The 18,691-nt window shown below is 40.3% G+C and overlaps 2 protein-coding genes across 2 annotated transcripts in view; both read right to left on the bottom strand.

Annotated features, from left to right (window-relative positions):
• Positions 1–232: 232 nt before the first annotated feature.
• Positions 233–4,981, bottom strand: LOC127354288 (uncharacterized). Its single transcript, XM_051384124.1, has 6 exons — positions 4,698–4,981; positions 2,825–2,896; positions 2,426–2,525; positions 1,661–1,760; positions 845–923; positions 233–692 (listed from the first exon to the last, which is right to left on the bottom strand). The coding sequence occupies exons 1-6, from the start codon at positions 4,934–4,936 to the stop codon at positions 437–439; spliced, it is 846 nt and encodes a 281-aa protein (XP_051240084.1). The 5' UTR covers positions 4,937–4,981; the 3' UTR covers positions 233–436.
• A 1,491-nt stretch (positions 4,982–6,472) lies between these two features.
• Positions 6,473–18,691, bottom strand: part of LOC127354270 (E3 ubiquitin-protein ligase SMURF2) — a 64,685-nt gene continuing 52,466 nt past the window's right edge. The window contains exons 12-20 of the mRNA XM_051384071.1: positions 15,679–15,892; positions 12,875–12,978; positions 12,653–12,767; positions 12,027–12,205; positions 11,237–11,374; positions 10,905–11,025; positions 10,496–10,697; positions 10,185–10,260; positions 6,473–10,043 (exon numbers count right to left, since the gene is read on the bottom strand). Coding sequence (XP_051240031.1) covers positions 9,944–10,043; positions 10,185–10,260; positions 10,496–10,697; positions 10,905–11,025; positions 11,237–11,374; positions 12,027–12,205; positions 12,653–12,767; positions 12,875–12,978; positions 15,679–15,892 — 1,249 coding nt within the window. The 3' untranslated portion in view covers positions 6,473–9,943. The remainder of the gene's footprint in view (positions 10,044–10,184; positions 10,261–10,495; positions 10,698–10,904; positions 11,026–11,236; positions 11,375–12,026; positions 12,206–12,652; positions 12,768–12,874; positions 12,979–15,678; positions 15,893–18,691) is intronic.

Genomic DNA, 18,691 nt, shown 5'->3' with positions numbered 1-18,691 from the left:
CAATAACTTCTTGAAGTAAGAAATCTGAAAAGTTTTCCCTGGAAAGCCAAAGAAAAGTCCGGCTTTTCTCAGGGAACCATCTTTGCCGTTACAGTGTTCGGCCGTATCTGGTGTTGTTTTGCACCAACAGCAATTTGTCTGTCCACTAAAACTCTTACCTGTCTCTCAAAACCAAGTATTCTCTCACTGCGGTATGCATGATGTTAACAGACAAATGCTGCAAGCCTCTCGCTAGCATCAGATGGCTCATGTTTACTTCCTGATACCAGGAAATAAACACAAACAGAAGTTGGTGACAGCTGTGTGATATTCCAGAGAAACACAACCAAACTCCACAGAGGCAGCAGAGTAACCACAGCTGCCCAGACCCCTGTCACAGGTTTGTCTCAGTACAACCATTGTCCACTTGGAGCATCATTTCAGACATGGTTCTGTCTCAGCTAGTATTACTGCTTGGCGACAGTGCCGAGTTGATCTGTCCGTGTGCCGCATCTTTTCCATTTATCTGGAAATCATCGTCGTCATCTGGCAGGTTAGTCCATTTATAGCGGCTTTCACAGAAACAGCACGCCTGGGAAACCACAAGCTTTAGTCCTTTCACACGTTTTCTAACCGTACATTGTCTGTTGCATTCCCGGCATGACCTGAACAGCTGAAGGATGCACTCTTCATCGACAATGAACTCTGACGAGCTGAGGGAGTCAGAAAAGATTCATGAATAGAAGTTCTTGTTTCAACTTTTTTTCAATATAAACAAACAGTATGGAAATAATACATGTAAATGTAAAGCTAGGGATGAGACACTCAAACTGGATTTTGGTTATTGATATTAATGTCTGCATACCTTCCCAAATCCACCAGGTAGTGCCCGTCTCCCACGCTTAATGAGGTGCTGAATTCTTCATCCTTGTCTTCTTGAATATCTGTGGATGGATCCTTTATTACTCCACTTTTCCTGGAAACAATTGGCTTCAAATATCAAAAGACATGTTTCCCACAAGTCCTTGAAATCCTGTAATTTTGTGTGTTTACACTAGAGTTGGGCGATTGGACGAATATATCTGATGGAGGGTTGGTTTTTTTGGGCTTATTTGTTATTTTATTTAGCTAATTTATTGGTCTGCATCCAGAGAATAAGAGCCGCTCTGTGACAGACGTTCAGCGCAGTACAACACTGAACTGCTGAATGAGGGAAAAACAGCTGTAGAGCCAGTGTACTTTCACATCTAATTGCGGCGAATTAAGGGTTTATTTTTGCTAGTTTGACGACAGGGAATACAGTTACAAGGTGATCCTCAGAGGCTCCAAACAAGACTCAGCAGGGACGGACCAAGAGAGGAGAGGCATGAAGTGTGCGTGAGGGAGGTAGGGGATCAAAGAGGCAGCCACAGCGCGTAGAGCCACAAACATTTCACACATCAGAGTTGGTGATTGTTGGAACAATGTAAAGACTGTGCTTAACGAGGTCTGAGTTCAGTATATAAGAGAGAAACTTGAATTTAGAAGCTGTATGGTCTTATCCTCCTTTTAACCTTGATCCGTGTCTCAAACTAGGCTGTTTTGAGAACTTGAATTTGAAGTTATTGGGCTTGTAAAGTTCTAAAAACGTCCTTATACTTGATGTTTAAGCAGATGTGGGAACCCTGTTAAGATGACTAACCTCTATTTTCTTTATTTTCTGACGGGTTGCCTGTCGTCCATCTTGTCTCCTCATCTTGACTGTTCAGTCTTTGACAAGCAGCATCTTTTTCCCCTGACTCCTTTTAAAATGAGACATGGAACAGCAACCCATCAGCACAAAGCGTACTTAAAAAACAGGCAACATAATTTATTTTGCACATTTCATACAAATTCACAAATGTCTTAATACATTTAAATTTGTTACAAAAAGAACAAAGTCAGATATTAAACATAAACAACAAATACAGAGAGTGTCAATAAGGGTTAATGCTTGCAGTAAACAATGTGTTTCAGCTAGAAATGCCATCAACCCCAAAGTGATACAGAACTACAGAAAGCATAAAGTGACACATTATGTATGTATAATGTTCATGTGTTCTACGTATATGTGCTCTAAAGTGCTGGAGATTGTACCTGAACACTTTTACCAAATGTTAAGATTTTATAATTAAGGTATTTAAACTGATGGCATTATCAATTAATCTGGTGGAGGTTTTTTATAAACTGATAAATCTTTTAGTATTCAAACGGCTTGTTTTGCCCGACCAACAGTCCAAAACCCAAAACTCTCCAATCTACAATGGAAATCAGCCGGTTCACACATGAGAGAAGCTGGAATCAGAGAATGATGAGACTCTTAGTTTAAATTTAAATAAATTAAATAAACTGATTGTGAAAATATTCACAGATTTATTTTCTCTGGTGGTCGATTAGGTAACTAATGGTTTCAGCTCTACATGTTTACCTTTCCATTCTCAGGTGAGTGGACAGAAGCAACAGGATAAGCTTCCGGCTCATATTCGACTGGTGGATTCATCACGAGTGGGTAAATGTGCACACTCTCACTAAAGAAACACAACAAAGAAGCACAATGGTAAAAGTTTTAGCTTTGCTTGTTGTGGTATTAACATCAGGGCTGCACAATATGGTAAATAATAATAATAATGATAATAATATTGGGATTACTTTGACATATATGGTGATTGAGATATAATTCACAGTTAGTGGGGATGATCATTTTTGCATCCCAGTTTTCAATTCACCAAACTGCAATTCCGATAATATTATAGAACTAATTGTGCAGCTCTTATTACATTACTCATTCATTACTTCATAGTTTAAATTGGCACACAGGCCCTCTCACCAGGTCTCAGTAGAGGAACTTCTTTTAACGGTTGGTCGTTCAGGTCGATTCTCTGATTTTGTCCGAAGATAACTACAGTCATAAAACATGGACACATAACAGCTTTATATATGGATATTATATATGGACACATAACAGCTTTATATATGGATATTATATATGGACACATAACAGCATTATATATGGACACATAACAGCTTTATATATGGATATTATATATGGACACATAACAGCATTATATATGGACACATAACAGCTTTATATATTGATATTATATATGGACACATAACAGCTTTATATATATATATATATATATATATGGACACACACTGATAACACGTTTCTACTCTACATTAACATCAGTTGTATTTCACATTATAGTTACCGACCTACCTGTCCGGTTCAATAAAAGCAGTCTTTAAGTTTATTAACTTGTAATCTCTTCACAGATGTTTTTTCTTGAGTCTCTTTCTCTCCTTTAGCTCCTCTGATCTAACTCTTCTTCTTTACGGATGATTTCTGGGGAGCGGGAGCCTCCATATTTGTTTGGGGTTTATTTTTTTTTATTTATTTTTTTTTACACTGCGTGATGACATCACGTCCGACGCACCGGACTTCCGGTCAGATCACAGAATGTGACGGTCACAGAATGTGATGTAACACCTGTACGAGATATTGATTAATGTCTGATTAGTTTCATTTAATAAAGATGTACTATTTGAGTTCTTAAGTTTTAGTAGACATTAAATATAAAACTAAATACATACTTATTTAATATATTCATATACATAGGGCTTAATTATCAAACAAAGCATTTTTAAAAGCAGCATGTTAATACAATTAAGTCTCACATTATTAATAATACTATAAAACGTGTAACTGAGTGTATTGTTTTATTATCCTCTGTTTATATATTTATTTTTAATGAAAAAATACAGAATTAATTGTAGGAAATATAGGATTCAACATTTTTGGGGGTGACTAAAATATCTGTCTGTCTCCTGTGTGTTTGACTGTTGTGAGGCTCCCAACTTTATAAAGGGCAATACTAAATGAGTGAAGTGTCCTTTTATGTAAAAATCCTCATCATGATTTAGTTAGCTGGTTTAAATGAGCCCAGCACTTCCACAGTGACTTGCACAGACTGAAGTTGCGCTCCCAATGTGCAATGTAAACCATACTGCCAATCCAAACCGGTTGTATCCTACTACACAGGCAAGTGCTGCAGTCCATGTATACTGAGTTATGTAGGCCTCTGTATAGCAGATTATATACACTGTAAACATGATGTAACTGAGCTGTAAACAACAGTTTGTGGATTGAAGCAACATATGGGAATATCTGCCCAAAAGTGGTTTCCAGTCCAACAATCCTCTAAAATTATATTACAGAGCACTACAATTTATAGTTTTATAGTAAGTATCAGCTCTACTGCAGATTCAGATTTATTCAGTAAAATCCCAACATGAGTTTATATATTATGATGCAGTAGATAGTGTACAGCTACAACATGAACGACAACCTACTAACAGAGTTAACTGGGGGCGATCTGCTGCCTAGGGATTACTTTTGATACTTTGAGTACATTTCACTGTAAACGCGTTTATATCATTTCACTTAAAGGCAGTTGTTTCTGCAAAAAAAAAAAAAAAAACACCCGCCTGAATTCCCATCCCTCCTCTTGCATCCCTCCCCCGTTGACAATAATCTCCCCCCCTCTCTGTCTTGACGTCCCTCCCACCAGACGACCACGGGCACATGCACGCGCGTCGTACGCCTGTTTTCATGGTGAATCGACCCAACCAACCACAACAGCACATCCAGGTAACACGGCAACATGGAAAACGGCCCTTTGACAACCTCAGCATCTCACCTGTCCAGGAGAAGAACGGCAAGCTCCGAGTCCAAACTGAGGCCGAGGCATTTGCGAAGTTCTCTCCATCTCTGAAAGGCTTCACCGATATTCACGCGCGTTTTATTGCGTCTGTAGTCCGACTCTCTCTTGGCCGTTCTTCTCGTTAAGTCCGTCTTCCTCTTCTTGGGCAGCTTTGTGGTGTAAGCTGTTGTTGCCAATGCGGGAATTGCAACTTTTCCTGCAGGAATTTCCGCCATTGAATCAGGATATCGCCATCTACAGGGACGTGCACGCGCACCGTGTGGACCAGCCCTCTCTCCGATCTGACCTGTGATTGGCCAGACGGTCCCGTCACGAGCCCCAGCCGGAACCTATATATACTGTCAATGAGCACACCGGAGGCTGATTGTGTCGTCATCGTCACGGTTCACACGGTCCGGTTCTCCGGTTTATCTTCTGTTGTTCGTTAGAATAAGAAACAGTAAGAGACACATGTACAATACAATATATATATATACAATATCTAAATGATATCACACTGAATGCAGTGGGGCAGATACAGTATGTAAGTAGCCTACAGTTTTACTACTTTACTGGAGTATATTAGTTATCATATCATATATTACATATCAGAGGGAGATACTGAACATTTTACCTCATTACATTTATCTGACAGCTGTTGTCAGGCCAGCTGACAGTCTTGCCTGGGCCCAGGACGAGATAAAGTTAGATGCCCCCCCCCCCTTTCCCTTGCTCTTCCTCTCCATCTGTGGAATTTAGTGCACTAGTTGACTTTTTCTCTACTTCAAAGGAGAACATCAAGCATGGTAGGTAAAATAAGGCCTTTTTTGAGCTGCTATATACCACCCAGTCTCTATTCCATTTTGGGAATTCCCTGCCCTTTGCATCTGCTGGCAATTCCTTTGCTCTCTCTGAGAAAGGAGTTCGTTTTGCCATCACAGGTACGAGGTTCACTCTATCAGAGTCGGTCATTGTAGTTGGCCATAATGCAGAATCGCTGAAATGAAGTGTGTGATCAGTCTCTGAACCATCATGCTCAGACTCTGCGATGGGGCAGCGGGCCCCTCCCGCTCCACTGTGACTCTCTCTCTCTCTCTCTCTCTCTCTCTCTCTCTCTCTCACCGGTAGCCTGACTCTGACTTCTTGACCACTATTTCAAGGAGAATTAGGAAGAAAACAAATACAAAGCGTTTATGTAACTCAAATATTACATATTTTTTTCCACAAATAGGCCTATTTTAATTTTTTTATTTTTTATTATTCCATAATTTAATGAGGGCCCAGTTCTGCCCCCCCCCCCTACCCTGGGCCCGGGACAACAGACCCGTTTGTCCCCGCCCCCCCCTATCGGCGGGCGTGGCTGTTGTTACTATTTAACAAAGCTATGATGACTCCATAAAATGTGTTCTACAGTGCTGGTAAATAGGTAAAATTACAACATTGAACATGCTAGTCTGCAATGCATGGCACCTACTCTGTAAATAACTATCCAATAAAAGAAGATAAAATAAAGCTTACAAAACTAATTCTTATCATAGTTAATTTTGATTATATTAATGTACTTAAACTTTAGTTAAAAGCAAGCAGAATCTGTTGTATTGCCATGTTTTTTTCTGGTATTTCCACGTCTGCTACATACTTAATGTAATTTCCCATTTCAATAAAAAGAAATTCAGACAACTTGAACAAAGGGTTATAAAATTTCTACCAAATAAAAATCTACGTTTTCCCTTCGAGGGGTTTCATCAGCAGGAATAAAGACAAACACATGGTTCTATAAAACATAATGCTGTGAGGTTCAAACAGCATAGTTTTATTGCTCAGCTTTCTGCAAGGGTACAAGAAGTGTATTACTTTGCTTCTTTATTGTCCTTATGTACAGGTGTCAGTTACAAGCTCACAGAGCAGCTGATGTGAAAAACTATGAACACGTATACTGTAATAATAAATATAAAAACAGATAGGAAATCAAAAGAAATAAAACATGGTGTTTTTTATTTAAAAAAAAACCTAAGATTTTTTTCTGTTTTATACTGAATTCAATCAAAAATCATTTACACACACACACACACACACACACACTCACACACACAAATTTGCACGTAAACCTGTAAATTTGTACTTAAAAGTGTGGGGAGAGAGTTTGCTGAACATTACAGGTTGTTGTGGCTTGTAACCAATTAAACCATCATTTAACTACATGATTATGGCCAGAATTGGCTCTCAATGTATTCAATTAGATTAGTCAGATCAATCGATTATATATATATCACAGCTTGAAACAATTAACAATGACTTACAAAATTGTGAAGGATGTCTGACCAATTTGGCTGCTTAACCGAGGGGAAAAGTGAGATTTCCCCTCGCCAGGAAGCACTTAACCCCCGCTTTTGCACTGAAGACTGAACCAGCCAGAAAACTTGGTGCCAACAAAAAAGTAACAAAGAGCAGAAGTGGACTGTGTGCACTGGACAAACATACATGTGTGCATATCAAGAACATGTGTGTATATATATATGTTATCTACATTAAAAAAAAAAAAAAAAAAATCAGTCCATTAACTATTTGGTAAATAGAAGGAAGTGTCTGATTATAACTTGGAGTCCAAGTATGCATAATGTGTGCAAAAAAAAACTTGTAATGCATTTCATTTCTGCCTCTGAGTTAGTTATTAAACAGTAAAATCAAATAAATTCTCTGTAACTGTACAAAGATGAAAATGTCAATGTGCTCCGTTTTGTTTTCTCTGATGACCACAAAAAAAAAAAAAAACTCCAGGAGTACCAGCTAACAAACTGTTCATGGTTACAAATAAATGCAGGCAGTATACACATATAAAAAAAGAACATTTAGCTGATTTTCCAAAGTCTTCTAAGAGTAATAATTATGCAAATAAATAGGCTTTATCTCTTGAGCATCCATTCATGCAGAGGGTTTTCTTTGGATGGAGGCTTCTCACTTTCGCCTCTCTGGTTTCTTAGTAACGTTTCATTCTGGTTGAACATTTTCACTGTGTAGCACCCAGGAGTTCAGCAGCAGTCAACCTCCAACATTTGCAGCTCAGAGAGGATTTGAGGCCACAATCAGCATTCAGTACACCCCCCCACCCACCAACCAACCCTGCCCCGTGCATATGAAATAATATTGTCGTCTGTGCTGTTTGGTATTCAGTGGTGACAAAGACCTCCAGAGCAGCAAATATGACCATTCATGTTCTCCTATGAAGGTATGTGTGTGTTAACATGTGAAAATGATTGACCAAAAGAAAAGGTCACTTTAAACTGCCAACTTTTACACTATCGTGGGTTTTAAAGACAGGGCCTCTGAAATATAGTTTCCATTCAAACCAATTTTACTGCTCCTCACATACTAGCCTAATAAATGTAAAATAATAAAAACATAAAAAAACAACAAAAAGGACAACTTCACCTGAGAATGCAAAGAGGTCTGTGACAGACACCAACATGCTTGCATTTAAATTGAACAGAAAGAAGCAACAATATACAAAATAGCTATGTATTTGTACATATATACTCAAAAATTACAGGTGTATAGATACTTTTTACTCAGTATATTTCTAATGTAGTCGTATAGCAAATGAAACATGATATATTTTAATCTAATGTGAAGAAAGCACTCCTGCCATCATTGCTCAGTTTGTAAAGTGCTCTTAAGTGACAAGAGAAAGAAATACTTCTGCCTTTTTAAACTGGTGATGTGACTGAAAATAGTCACCTGCCTTTGAATAGCTTTTTTTTTTTTTTTTTTTTTTTTTTAAATCAAGCCTGGTCCCTCGGACAGATGTGCCCTTTACACATATAATCTGACAGGAAGTGTGCTGGGTTATGCTGGATTCGATAAAATAAAAAAAACAAAACATGCATACTTTGTTAACCGCCGGAGGCAAATGTGTAAAAGAGAGAAAAGGAAGACGAACCAGGCTCAAAAAGTGAGGTTCAATCAGCTCTGCAGCTTCAAATACAGGAGACTGTGCTAGTAGAGGTGGTGGGGGATTCATCTGTAATATGTCTGCCTTCCTTGCATACAAGCGCACAATTGTATACACATGCAGAAACATACAGACACACACATTTACAAGAGCTGTGGCCACAATGCAGTGATTCAGGGGAATAAAATAAGTTTCTTCTTAACCAGAGTCCGTCGCTAATCTTTAAACAACCCACCAAAAGCTTGACTCCAAAAACGCCACAAAACATCGGACCCACATCCAAGTCAGTCTGTATGAGTTTCATTTCAAAATGATATATTCACAAGTTATCTGGTTTGACAGCTACAAAACGACTGCTGGTATGACAGTTACACTAACTGTGAAGCATTGCTGTAAACTAAATATTTTCAATTCTAAATTTGATTGAAATTACTTTTCCAAAAGAGAATACATGGCATTTTGGAATGAAACCCCTCAAATATCAAAGCATTACACACTGAGGTAGGATGAATTTGTGGCGCTCCTACAAGATGAAGCAAACCAACTCTGCAGCCATGAGGATTGGAAGGTGTGTTGGTTGAGGTTAGGATGGCTACTAAAGGACAAGATATGGCTACCTGCAGTGTTAAAGATTCAGTAGCATGACAAGGTTCAATTCAATCAGTTTAAACTGCAAAACAAAACAGCGACTCACTGTTCTCAAATGTCAAATGTCTTTCTTCTTTTTTTACAGAAACACTTCTGTAAGATGTTGAACTGTAAGTTGATGAACTGCTTCTTGATTTGATTTTAAGTGAGATGACCGGGCAATTTCTTTTTTTTCTTTTTTTATGCAAAAAAAGAGAAATGCTGCAACTCTTATCTTAATTTTCTCTGTGTTTTTCACACACACACACACACACACACACACACACACACACACACACACACACACACACACACACACACACACACACACACACACACACACACACACACACACACACACACACACACACACACACACACAAACAAAAACACCCAAACAAAAACACCCAAACAAAAACACCCAAACAAATAAATGAATAGAAAATAGATGACAGGGGATGTCTTTCTAGCAGCTGTTCAAACAGATATCGATAAGGGAAGAATGTGGAGAGAGGTGAGAGAAGAGGAAGACTGCAGGCTGGTCGAAGACGCACGTATCAGGCTCTGAGTGAACCTGTCAGCACATTGCTGTGACAATGATGGTCTAACAAGAGTCCTGCACACAGTTACACATGTTCACACACAAACACACTCTCCAATGTGTCTCTCATTCCACTGCGAAGCCACAGGTCTCCTCAATCGCTGTCAGCAGCTTGTCATATAGCTTGTCGTAGCTCTCGTAGGGCGGAATGTCAATCCGATTGAAGCTGGAGAGAAAAGAAAGAGTTCACATGAATTGAGCTATCAGAGACGGGAAGGTATTATATTCCTTAATCAATAATCAGTGATTGTGTGCATGTTATGTTTGTGCAAGTGCATGTGTGTGTTTAGTTGCATGTGACACACACCAAGTGTGGGCTTTGGGCAGATTGTTGGTGTTAGCATCAATCTGATGGATGGTGAACAGTCTGGGTCCTGCAGCACCTGAAGACCAAACACAAACAGGATCCATCAGGTGCAGTTCAGCTTCAAATTCCAGTGTCCAGCAGTAGTTTATCCATTTATTTTAGAATATGGACAAAAAAACAGTATAATGATTCAAAGCAGTGAAACTGGAACAGATGCTAAAGCCTGAAGTGGACTTCAGCTTTTACTGAGATATATAATAATATGGACCCGGCTGAGGAACAGGTTAACACACACAGAGTCAGATAAGTACCCTGTAAAGCCTTGAAACCCTGCAGTGGGACTCTGGATGAGCCAGTGACAAACTGCAGTAGCCGGGCCCTCCTCTCCTCATCAAACGACTCCACGGCTTTCCAAAACCACTTGACGATGTTGCTGTCGGGGGTGCAGTGCTTCAGACGGGTGTTGGACTTCCAGTCAGAGATGTCAATCTTTCCCAGGCCACACACTATCAACTGAAGGCCAAAGAGGGAGATGGAAACTTAAATATTAACTTCAATATTATACCATACAAGTGTACTTGAAATAATTATTATATTTTTGAAGATGGAATAGAAGATATTTTCAGTCACCTAACAGTTAGTAAAAATGATAAAAATGTGTTTGATCCAGCTACAGTCACAGCTATCACCAGACACACTTTTATTGTGAAAGTCTTGTACCTCCAGTTCTTTCTCATCGAAGGATTTCAGCAGGTGTTGAGGAATAACCTCATTGAAGCCTTTTTGCAGGGCCAGAAACTGAGCCTCGATGCCATGCAGGAAACGCCAGTTCACATACAACCTGAAGAAGGAAGGGGAAGAAACACAGTAGGAGTTAGTTTAACACTTGAGGGACTGCAAATACAGTCATTGTGAAACTGAATTATGACAAGTCAACAGTCTGCCACAGAAAACGTACATATGGTACTTGTTTTGGTGGAAATGTAATTTGCTTGCTTACTGCGTGTTGCTGTCACATTTTTGTCTTTGTGTGTGCACCTCTGTCTCCATACCTGACATACTCCTTCTTGGTGTCCTCTGAGACGGGGATACTCTTGCCGTTGGGTTTGAGCTCATGTTGAATGATTTCTCCGTAGGCATTGTGCTCTACACAGAAAGTGTGGTCCAGGACACCAGTGATGTCATTGTCCCTGAAGGAGGAGGAAGGTGAGGTTAGAGAGAGAGATGGTTCGTAACAACAGGAATCAGCTCTTAGCTTCCACAGAAATGATCTTTCTTTACTGATTTCCCATCATTACATACAATTTGGTTCAATGATCTGTACACAACATTTTTATTTTCATTAAAAAAAAGCAGCATTTATCATCCTTAACCTTAAAGATGACTCAGCAGAGATTACTACTAAACAGACATAATAGTGGATGACATTATAATTAAGTAAGAGGTTTTAGACCCTATCACGAGAAGATTGTCACAACATCCTCATGTGGAAAACACTCATCACTGTGTCAAAACAAACAGGAGAATGACTAAACCAGCAAGAGCGCTCATTTTTGAGTATGGATGTCATCAGCTTAACAGCAGAGGGCACCACAGTCGTAGGAGAAGTTGAGAGAATGGTCAAGTATGTGTGCTCAATGCCTTTTTAATCTGTACAAGTTGTTTACTCTTCCACTGGTAAAAAAGGAAAACCAGGATTAAGGGGGGAGTGACACTCAAGAATATTGCTTTTACTCTTAATGTTAATAGCAGTAATATATGCATTTCCTCTAACTTTGGGTTGCGAGTGAGAGAATCTAGAAAATAATGGGTTGCCTGGAAACAAACAAAAGAAAGCCTTACAGGATCCAGACAAGGCTGTTGTGGAGGTCAGGGTCAACAGACTCCATATCGTCCAGCGTGATCGGTTTGCCCAGCAGCTGTTTGTAGAAGGGCAGAGTGAAGCCTCCGTCTATGTAGTGGCCGTGGAACACCGCCATGCCCATTATACGACCAACAAAGTGGAAATACGACAGGTGCTCCTGCATTAAACAACAGTATTCATGTAAAGGGTTTATTCTTATCATATCAGTTTTATATAAAACACAGATTGAGAAGTACAGTTTTACCATAATACCTAAGAGGTACACCCAGAAAAGAGGGTAGGTCACAACTTCAGGATCATTTACAGCATGTAAATATATGTGAATACTATGTGTATATATGTCCACATACTGAGCATAATCCATTCACCAAAATAAAGTTATATAAATCTAATTATAACTCTTAATATCTCCCAAAATGTGCTGATTGATGAGTGTCTGATTTTGGCTTCATCATCCCAAGATATCCTAACAGCAACCTTGTAGATATTCTACTAGAAAACAACTTAATGTTTCTGTTTATATCTGATGACTGGCTGGATACATATATTATCATCACACGTCTACTATAAGTTATATAAAACTATAAAATGAAATCCTTCCTACCGGGTTGACGGCAGAGTCAGGGTTAATCTGTAGAGTGTAGATGTCATCTCTGGAGTATTGGAACAGGCCGTAGTAAGGGTTCAGCATCTCGTGGGACAGCAAGTACAACCATTCCCTAATGTACACACCCACAAACACAGATTCATTAAGGAAAACGTACTTCAAACATTGTTCAAAACAAGCATAGCATGAAGCCACAGAAAAATAAACATAACAAAGTACCTTGCTACCCCGCCATAGTCCAGTCCCTCCTCTCCTCTGAATTTGATCATCAGTCTTTTCCAGAGATCCTTTGGACGCATCTTCATCACCTGCCGGTATGACTCCTACAATTGAACGCATACAGCAAATTTAATATCATGTAACAGAAAACAAGACCAGCTTGACCAGTGTCATAGAACGTGACTCTACAACAGGTGTACCCAAGCTTCTAGCCCTCCAAAGCTCTCTATCTGGCCTACAGAATGGTCATTGATAAAAATATTTATATATACACTGTACATTTAAATATCTGGTGACATTAAAAGCATTTAACTGCCAAAACACAAGTTGACTCATTATGAAGTATTGTCACAGGAAGTCACAGGTCATCTAAAATGCATCTATACAAAACAAGACAATGGCAACATTTCCTAAATTTTTTGACAGTGGATCAGTTTAAATTATTGCAGGGAGTAATGGAATAAGAAGGCGCAGCCACAGTGAGCGGTTAGATGAAGAGCTGCAGGCGACACACTGCACACCTCCAATCTCTCTGCCAGGCAACCAAAATGACTTTCACTGTCACTGTTCAGACTCAGCCAGGGGGGCGCACGCTCAACCAGGTGAGCTACTGGGGCCTGTCATGCATCATCATAATGGATTAATTACAATGTTTTTTAGTCTGTTCACACTGATATAAGATAATGAAAATAACATTAATTTTGTGTAAGAAAATGAATATATTAAATGTCACATTAGTTGACAATGTCTAGTATTCATCAATGACGCAAACTGCTGGAAAAACAACAAAATTACTTTTTAAAATTATGATCTCATCCTGATTGACAACCTAAGGGTCCACTGAGCTCAAGCAGCTACTAGCAGTATTAATGCTAACAAAGACTTCACCAAAAAGTTGTTTCTAGCTAGTGATGAGAAATGACCTGAGTCCTGCAGTAGACGTCTGAAACTCAGCTCATTCCTGACTGAGCCTGAAAATAATGACATAGTCAAGATGGGTATGGGCTCATTTTTATGTGCATTCTGCAGCCTACAAACATTCAATCTTATAGCTGCAGTATTGCTTTAAAAATAATAAAACCACGCCAGCTCCTTGCCTTTCTTCATCGTACCCCTAACCGAAGATATAGTTAAACAAATAGTCAGTGTGTTTCCTTTTTACATTACATAAGTGTCATCTCCCTGTCTGTCCTCTCAGAGGCTCAGAGGCCGTGCCACAATAAACAATACCCTGCCACAGCAACAGCACTGCTGCAACTGTGAAAGCATGACAGAGCTGCACAGCACAGTCGGCTGTAATATGCTATTAAACACTCACGTTTTAGATACTCTAAACTAAGTTATCCAAAATGTTAGAATTTGTGTGCCAAAACATTGAAAACTACCATTGGATTAATGTTGGACTGTACACTGAGTGCTTTTGTTCGTGTTAATCCTATGTGAATGTGTGGCACAGAACACATGGAGATAGGAAATCAAACTACCCGTTGTAAATATGTGCGCACACTCGTGTGAACACACTGCCAGCTGTGAACTGCAGCGCTAGTTCACAAGTGGATCTGCAGGGCTGGTTTTCACACTTAACTTTCCCCTTCCACAGCTGTCACGTCGAAGGAGGATGAAGTCATATTTTTCATTGCTCAACTTGTAGTTATGAAGTTATGTCTGGCCCCAAATACTTGCCACTGCTGCCTTAGCTCTTTTCCTCACCCGCTCCTCACCCCCCGCCCCTCTCCCTTTCCCCATCCACATCTCTTTGGCTGCTGAAATCATCCAGAAGGAATGCCTTGCCTTGGTAGAACAAATGATTGGGAGAGCAAGAAAAAGAGAGGCAGAGGAGGAAAAGTTGTGGTGTTGTGAAGGCCTTTCTGTTCTGCTTTTCCCTGGAAACCATAAAGCAGTTCTGAGTACTGGTTCTGTGCTGCCCTGGGCCTTTTTCTGGTGCACATCGTAAATGGGGTGAAAGAATGCCAGTAAAATGCAAAGATCTGTGGTTTGTGAGCATTCTGCAATTGTTTTCATGGACGTTTAGAGTTTGCATGTCAGCACGTGATGCTTTGAATACCAGATGAAGAATTTTAAGAACACATCAATGCACATTACACAATTTATGGTAAAGTCTGTGTTATGCATTCATTTATGTGCATGTGTTTGCAGCTGTGCTCACTCAGATGCCTTTCAACACTCAACCGAATGTTTCCTTTTATGGTTTAAAGGACCAGTGTGCAGGATTGAGTGGCATCTAGCATTGAAGTTGCTGATTACACCCATTTGAACACATCTACAAAAAACTACTGTGGTCGCACAAAAATCATGAAAAGCGTGAACGGACCCTACTAGAGCCAGTATTTGGTTTGTTCATTGGAGTAAAAGAGGACCTCTGTAGATAAAAACAGCTCATTGTAAGGTAAAAAAACCCCCACAATGATTCATAATTTCAGATTTTCAGTTTAATAAAAACATAGTTATGAAGATTATATTCCATTTCTGCAAATAGATCCTCCTAAATGTTACACACTGGACATTTAAAGCACTTGAAAAATGTTAAGTTGGGGGGGGGGGGCATGTTTTTGACTCTCAAGACTATTTTTCTAGATTAACCTGCACTCCTGAAGTAAAACATTATGGACAAAAAAAGGTTCACGATCATGATGGTTTACAATCTATAAATATAAAGAAAGGTAGTGTTTGTGTTTCCTTTTGCAGTTTTCTAGGTAGCATAACTGTTTTCAAGAGAAATAGGCTACTACAACAAGTGCATTGTTAACATTTTTGTGTGTATCAGTCTTCTATTCAGTTCTTACCTCAAATATCTCCTCACGGCAGACCTCGATGCGGCAGTGGCCGGCCTGGGGTTGTTGCTGAGAGAGTTCCTGCCGCAGGATCTTCAGCTTCTGCACCAGGTCTCTCTTGTATTTGGGCACCGTCAGGCACTCGGCCTCTTCAGGCAGCTGGGCTGGGGACAGAGGTTGCTGAGGGGCACCAGGACCACCCTGGTCTTTCAACTGAGGGGGATGACTGGAGGGATAATGTGGTTGAAGGGGAGGCGGTAGATGAATAGGAAGGAAGGAGGGCGAGTGGATAGATGAGGGGTAAGAAAGAGGGGGAGAAGGGAAAAGACAAAGAAGAATCATATGTCAGTATGAGTCACCATTCACTTAAATATCAGTATTAAACATTACTTTGTCCTGAGCTGCTCTTTGCCCAAATTCCTTTTGATGTATAACAGCTGTTTACTGTCACATGGCCTTAGGAATATTTTATATTTTTTATTGTGCACTGCTTTGACTCAAATGGAAGAAACAGATTTACACAAAGATAGAAGAAAAAGACATATGTCCTGTAGGGAATTCCCCAGACCCTCCATCCCAAATATCCTCTAACCACAGAACTAGGGAGTTTTGTAAGAAACTCCCACTCTAGCCCTCACCCAGCTCACTCTTCTCAAAGCAAAGAGCATGAAACAGAGCCCTAAGCCCTGAGTAAATCCGATCCAGATCTGTGGACAGGCTGGGCCTTTGACCAGACGTTTGGTAAATATCACCACCAGGAAAGACAGAGAGAGGGAGATAAACCTTGAGTAAGCAGAGAGAAAGAGATACACACAGAGGAAAAGAAAGAGAGAGGGGAAGAAATATACAAAGGAGTAAGAGCGTAAGAGTAGCTGGCGCCTCTGGCTAGCTCAGCTGTACAGATAATTTGGCTTGTTCTCTTTCCCCTCCTCCATCAGGTCTAACATCTCCGACTCCAGCTGTGTCTGTTCAACTCCTTTCCATCCCAAGACATATTTACTTCCTGTCTCAAGACATAAATAAGCTGACAGCCAGGTTTGATTCCCTGTAGGTACCCATGCCCAACACCAACCACGACTGGAACTTCCATCATCCGACCACTACAGCTGCCACCCTTCCTCATAATTTGAGGTGGAGGGAAAGAAAACACCAACATCTCTGTAAACTTCCACTCTTGTTGACTAGCACAAGCACCGAAGATGCCTTTCTCTTAGCTGCAAATTATGTTCTGATAAACGTAGATTCAAGCTACTGCTCTAAGTTCATGTTTGCCTGACCAAAGCGCAGCCTTGTTTTGTAATTCCACAATTTCAGGACAACAAGGTTAAGTGTGGGGAAGGGTGTGAGCAGGGAAGCATGCCTAGCTCTGGCCTCCTCCAGCCCTCATTGTGGCATTGGTGGTGGGATTCTTGGGTGGGCCTCATAAAAACATAATCCATCTCTCCCCTTCAACCGGACAGCAACCCTCATTTTGCTGTGAAGAGACGCTGAGCCAGCAGAGGACTTCTTTAAAAGAAGCTACTGTCCTCCTGCGAGTGGAGTGTCGAGGCTGCTGTTGGCCAAATACAAAGACGGCACACCAAGAGGCCTGAACTGGTGTATAAAAAGGAAGCAGAGACCGTTTAAGGTAGCAACACATAGCCACCCACTTATTCCGACACTCGTTGTACACTTGGGTTCTCTAGTTCAGTCTATCCCTGTATAATCAAGTCCGCTGCTATTTATTTTATTGGCAGGCGCTGGGGCTCCTAGCATGTCAAAGAAAGGGTAAGACTGCTGTGGAGCAGTCCTAAAAACCACTTTAGGAAGAAGGAGGGGAAGAAAAGATGGCCTTTAAACAAAATGGAATGAGTTGCTTTTGGCTGGGAGGCTCAAGAACCATATAATAAAGCGTAATTTCAGCGCACTTTTTTTCCTTCTGAGGGCACAGTGTAATTAAAAATACGTTTCAACATAGTTCATCGTCTCTGGTTTCCAAACGGGACGAGCTCGGCATATTTTATGGTAAATATAGAAAATACAAGCGCAGCAAAGCTGAAAATGTGCCCGAGCCAAAGGAGAGAAATGGTTCCTATTGCTGTGACAGCTTGGGTGAAATACGACGACTGGGGAGAAATATAAACTTTCAAATTCAATATAAGAGCCAGAGGATTTTTATTATTGTTATTCCAAGGTGAAGGAGCGGGAGAAAAAGAAACTGGAGAAGTCGAGAAATGAAGAAGTGAACATTTTCCAGAACTAGGTCACCTGCACCTGAACCTGCAGAGTCATGACAGGCCCCCATCCTCTTACTGTGTTTGCAGGAAACAGACTGGGTGTGTGTTAGGTGAGAGAGTGCATGCACTAGAGCGCAAAGGCTGCATGTTTGTGTGTTTAAGAGAAAGTTTCTTTTCCATGGCAGCTGGCACAGGTGGGCTGAAATTAGTGTTGAGTAGGTGTAGTGGTGTTAAAGCCATACCAGCCGCCCAAACACACCCACTCCCCTCCCCACCCCCCACCCCAGCCCAGAGAATCAAAGGGCCCTTTATGAGTAAATATGGTCGGAGTATCAGCTGGTGCCCTGCTCCCTTACACTTGCCTTAAAATCAAAAAGACAGAGAGGTCTGAACTCTGCAGCTGAATCTACAGAATGTGGAAATGTGTCCATGAGTGTATAGAATTACTTGTTTGGGTAATATGTGTGTGTGTGTGTGTGCTTTGCCAGTAAACGTGTGATTGCTTCTCACCTACCAAGCTACTGCATCTGCACACTTCTACCAGTTTCAAAAATACAGGAAGTACAGGAAATCAACCGCAGACAGACTGCAGTGATGAGATGAGATCAACCCTACAAAAATATGCTGCATTTGACAACAATCTTAGAAAATGCCACATGAAAGCTTTGCAAAATGTTGCCATTACAGAAATCATTTTGCTGTACTTTCTGCTTTGATTGGACGTTTATGACTATTTTGCCATGGAAAACATTAAAATAAAATAAAATATGACAAAGTTACTAGAATAAACAGAAACCATACTGTGTACA

The sequence above is a fragment of the Dicentrarchus labrax genome, unplaced genomic scaffold (assembly GCF_905237075.1).
Source record: "Dicentrarchus labrax unplaced genomic scaffold, dlabrax2021, whole genome shotgun sequence".
NCBI classification, from domain to species: Eukaryota; Metazoa; Chordata; class Actinopteri; family Moronidae; genus Dicentrarchus; species Dicentrarchus labrax.
This window is presented reverse-complemented; position numbering and strand designations above follow the sequence as displayed.

Coding starts and splice junctions, on each gene's coding strand:
- LOC127354288 (XM_051384124.1), bottom strand. CDS start 4,936: ATGGCGGAAATTCCTGCAGGAAAAGTTGCAATTCCCGCATTGGCAACA. Junction 2,897..4,697: donor GCCGTTCTTCTCCTGGACAG/GTGAGATGCTGA, acceptor TTATGACTGTAG/TTATCTTCGGACAAAATCAG. Junction 2,526..2,824: donor AGTTCCTCTACTGAGACCTG/GTGAGAGGGCCT, acceptor GTGTTTCTTTAG/TGAGAGTGTGCACATTTACC.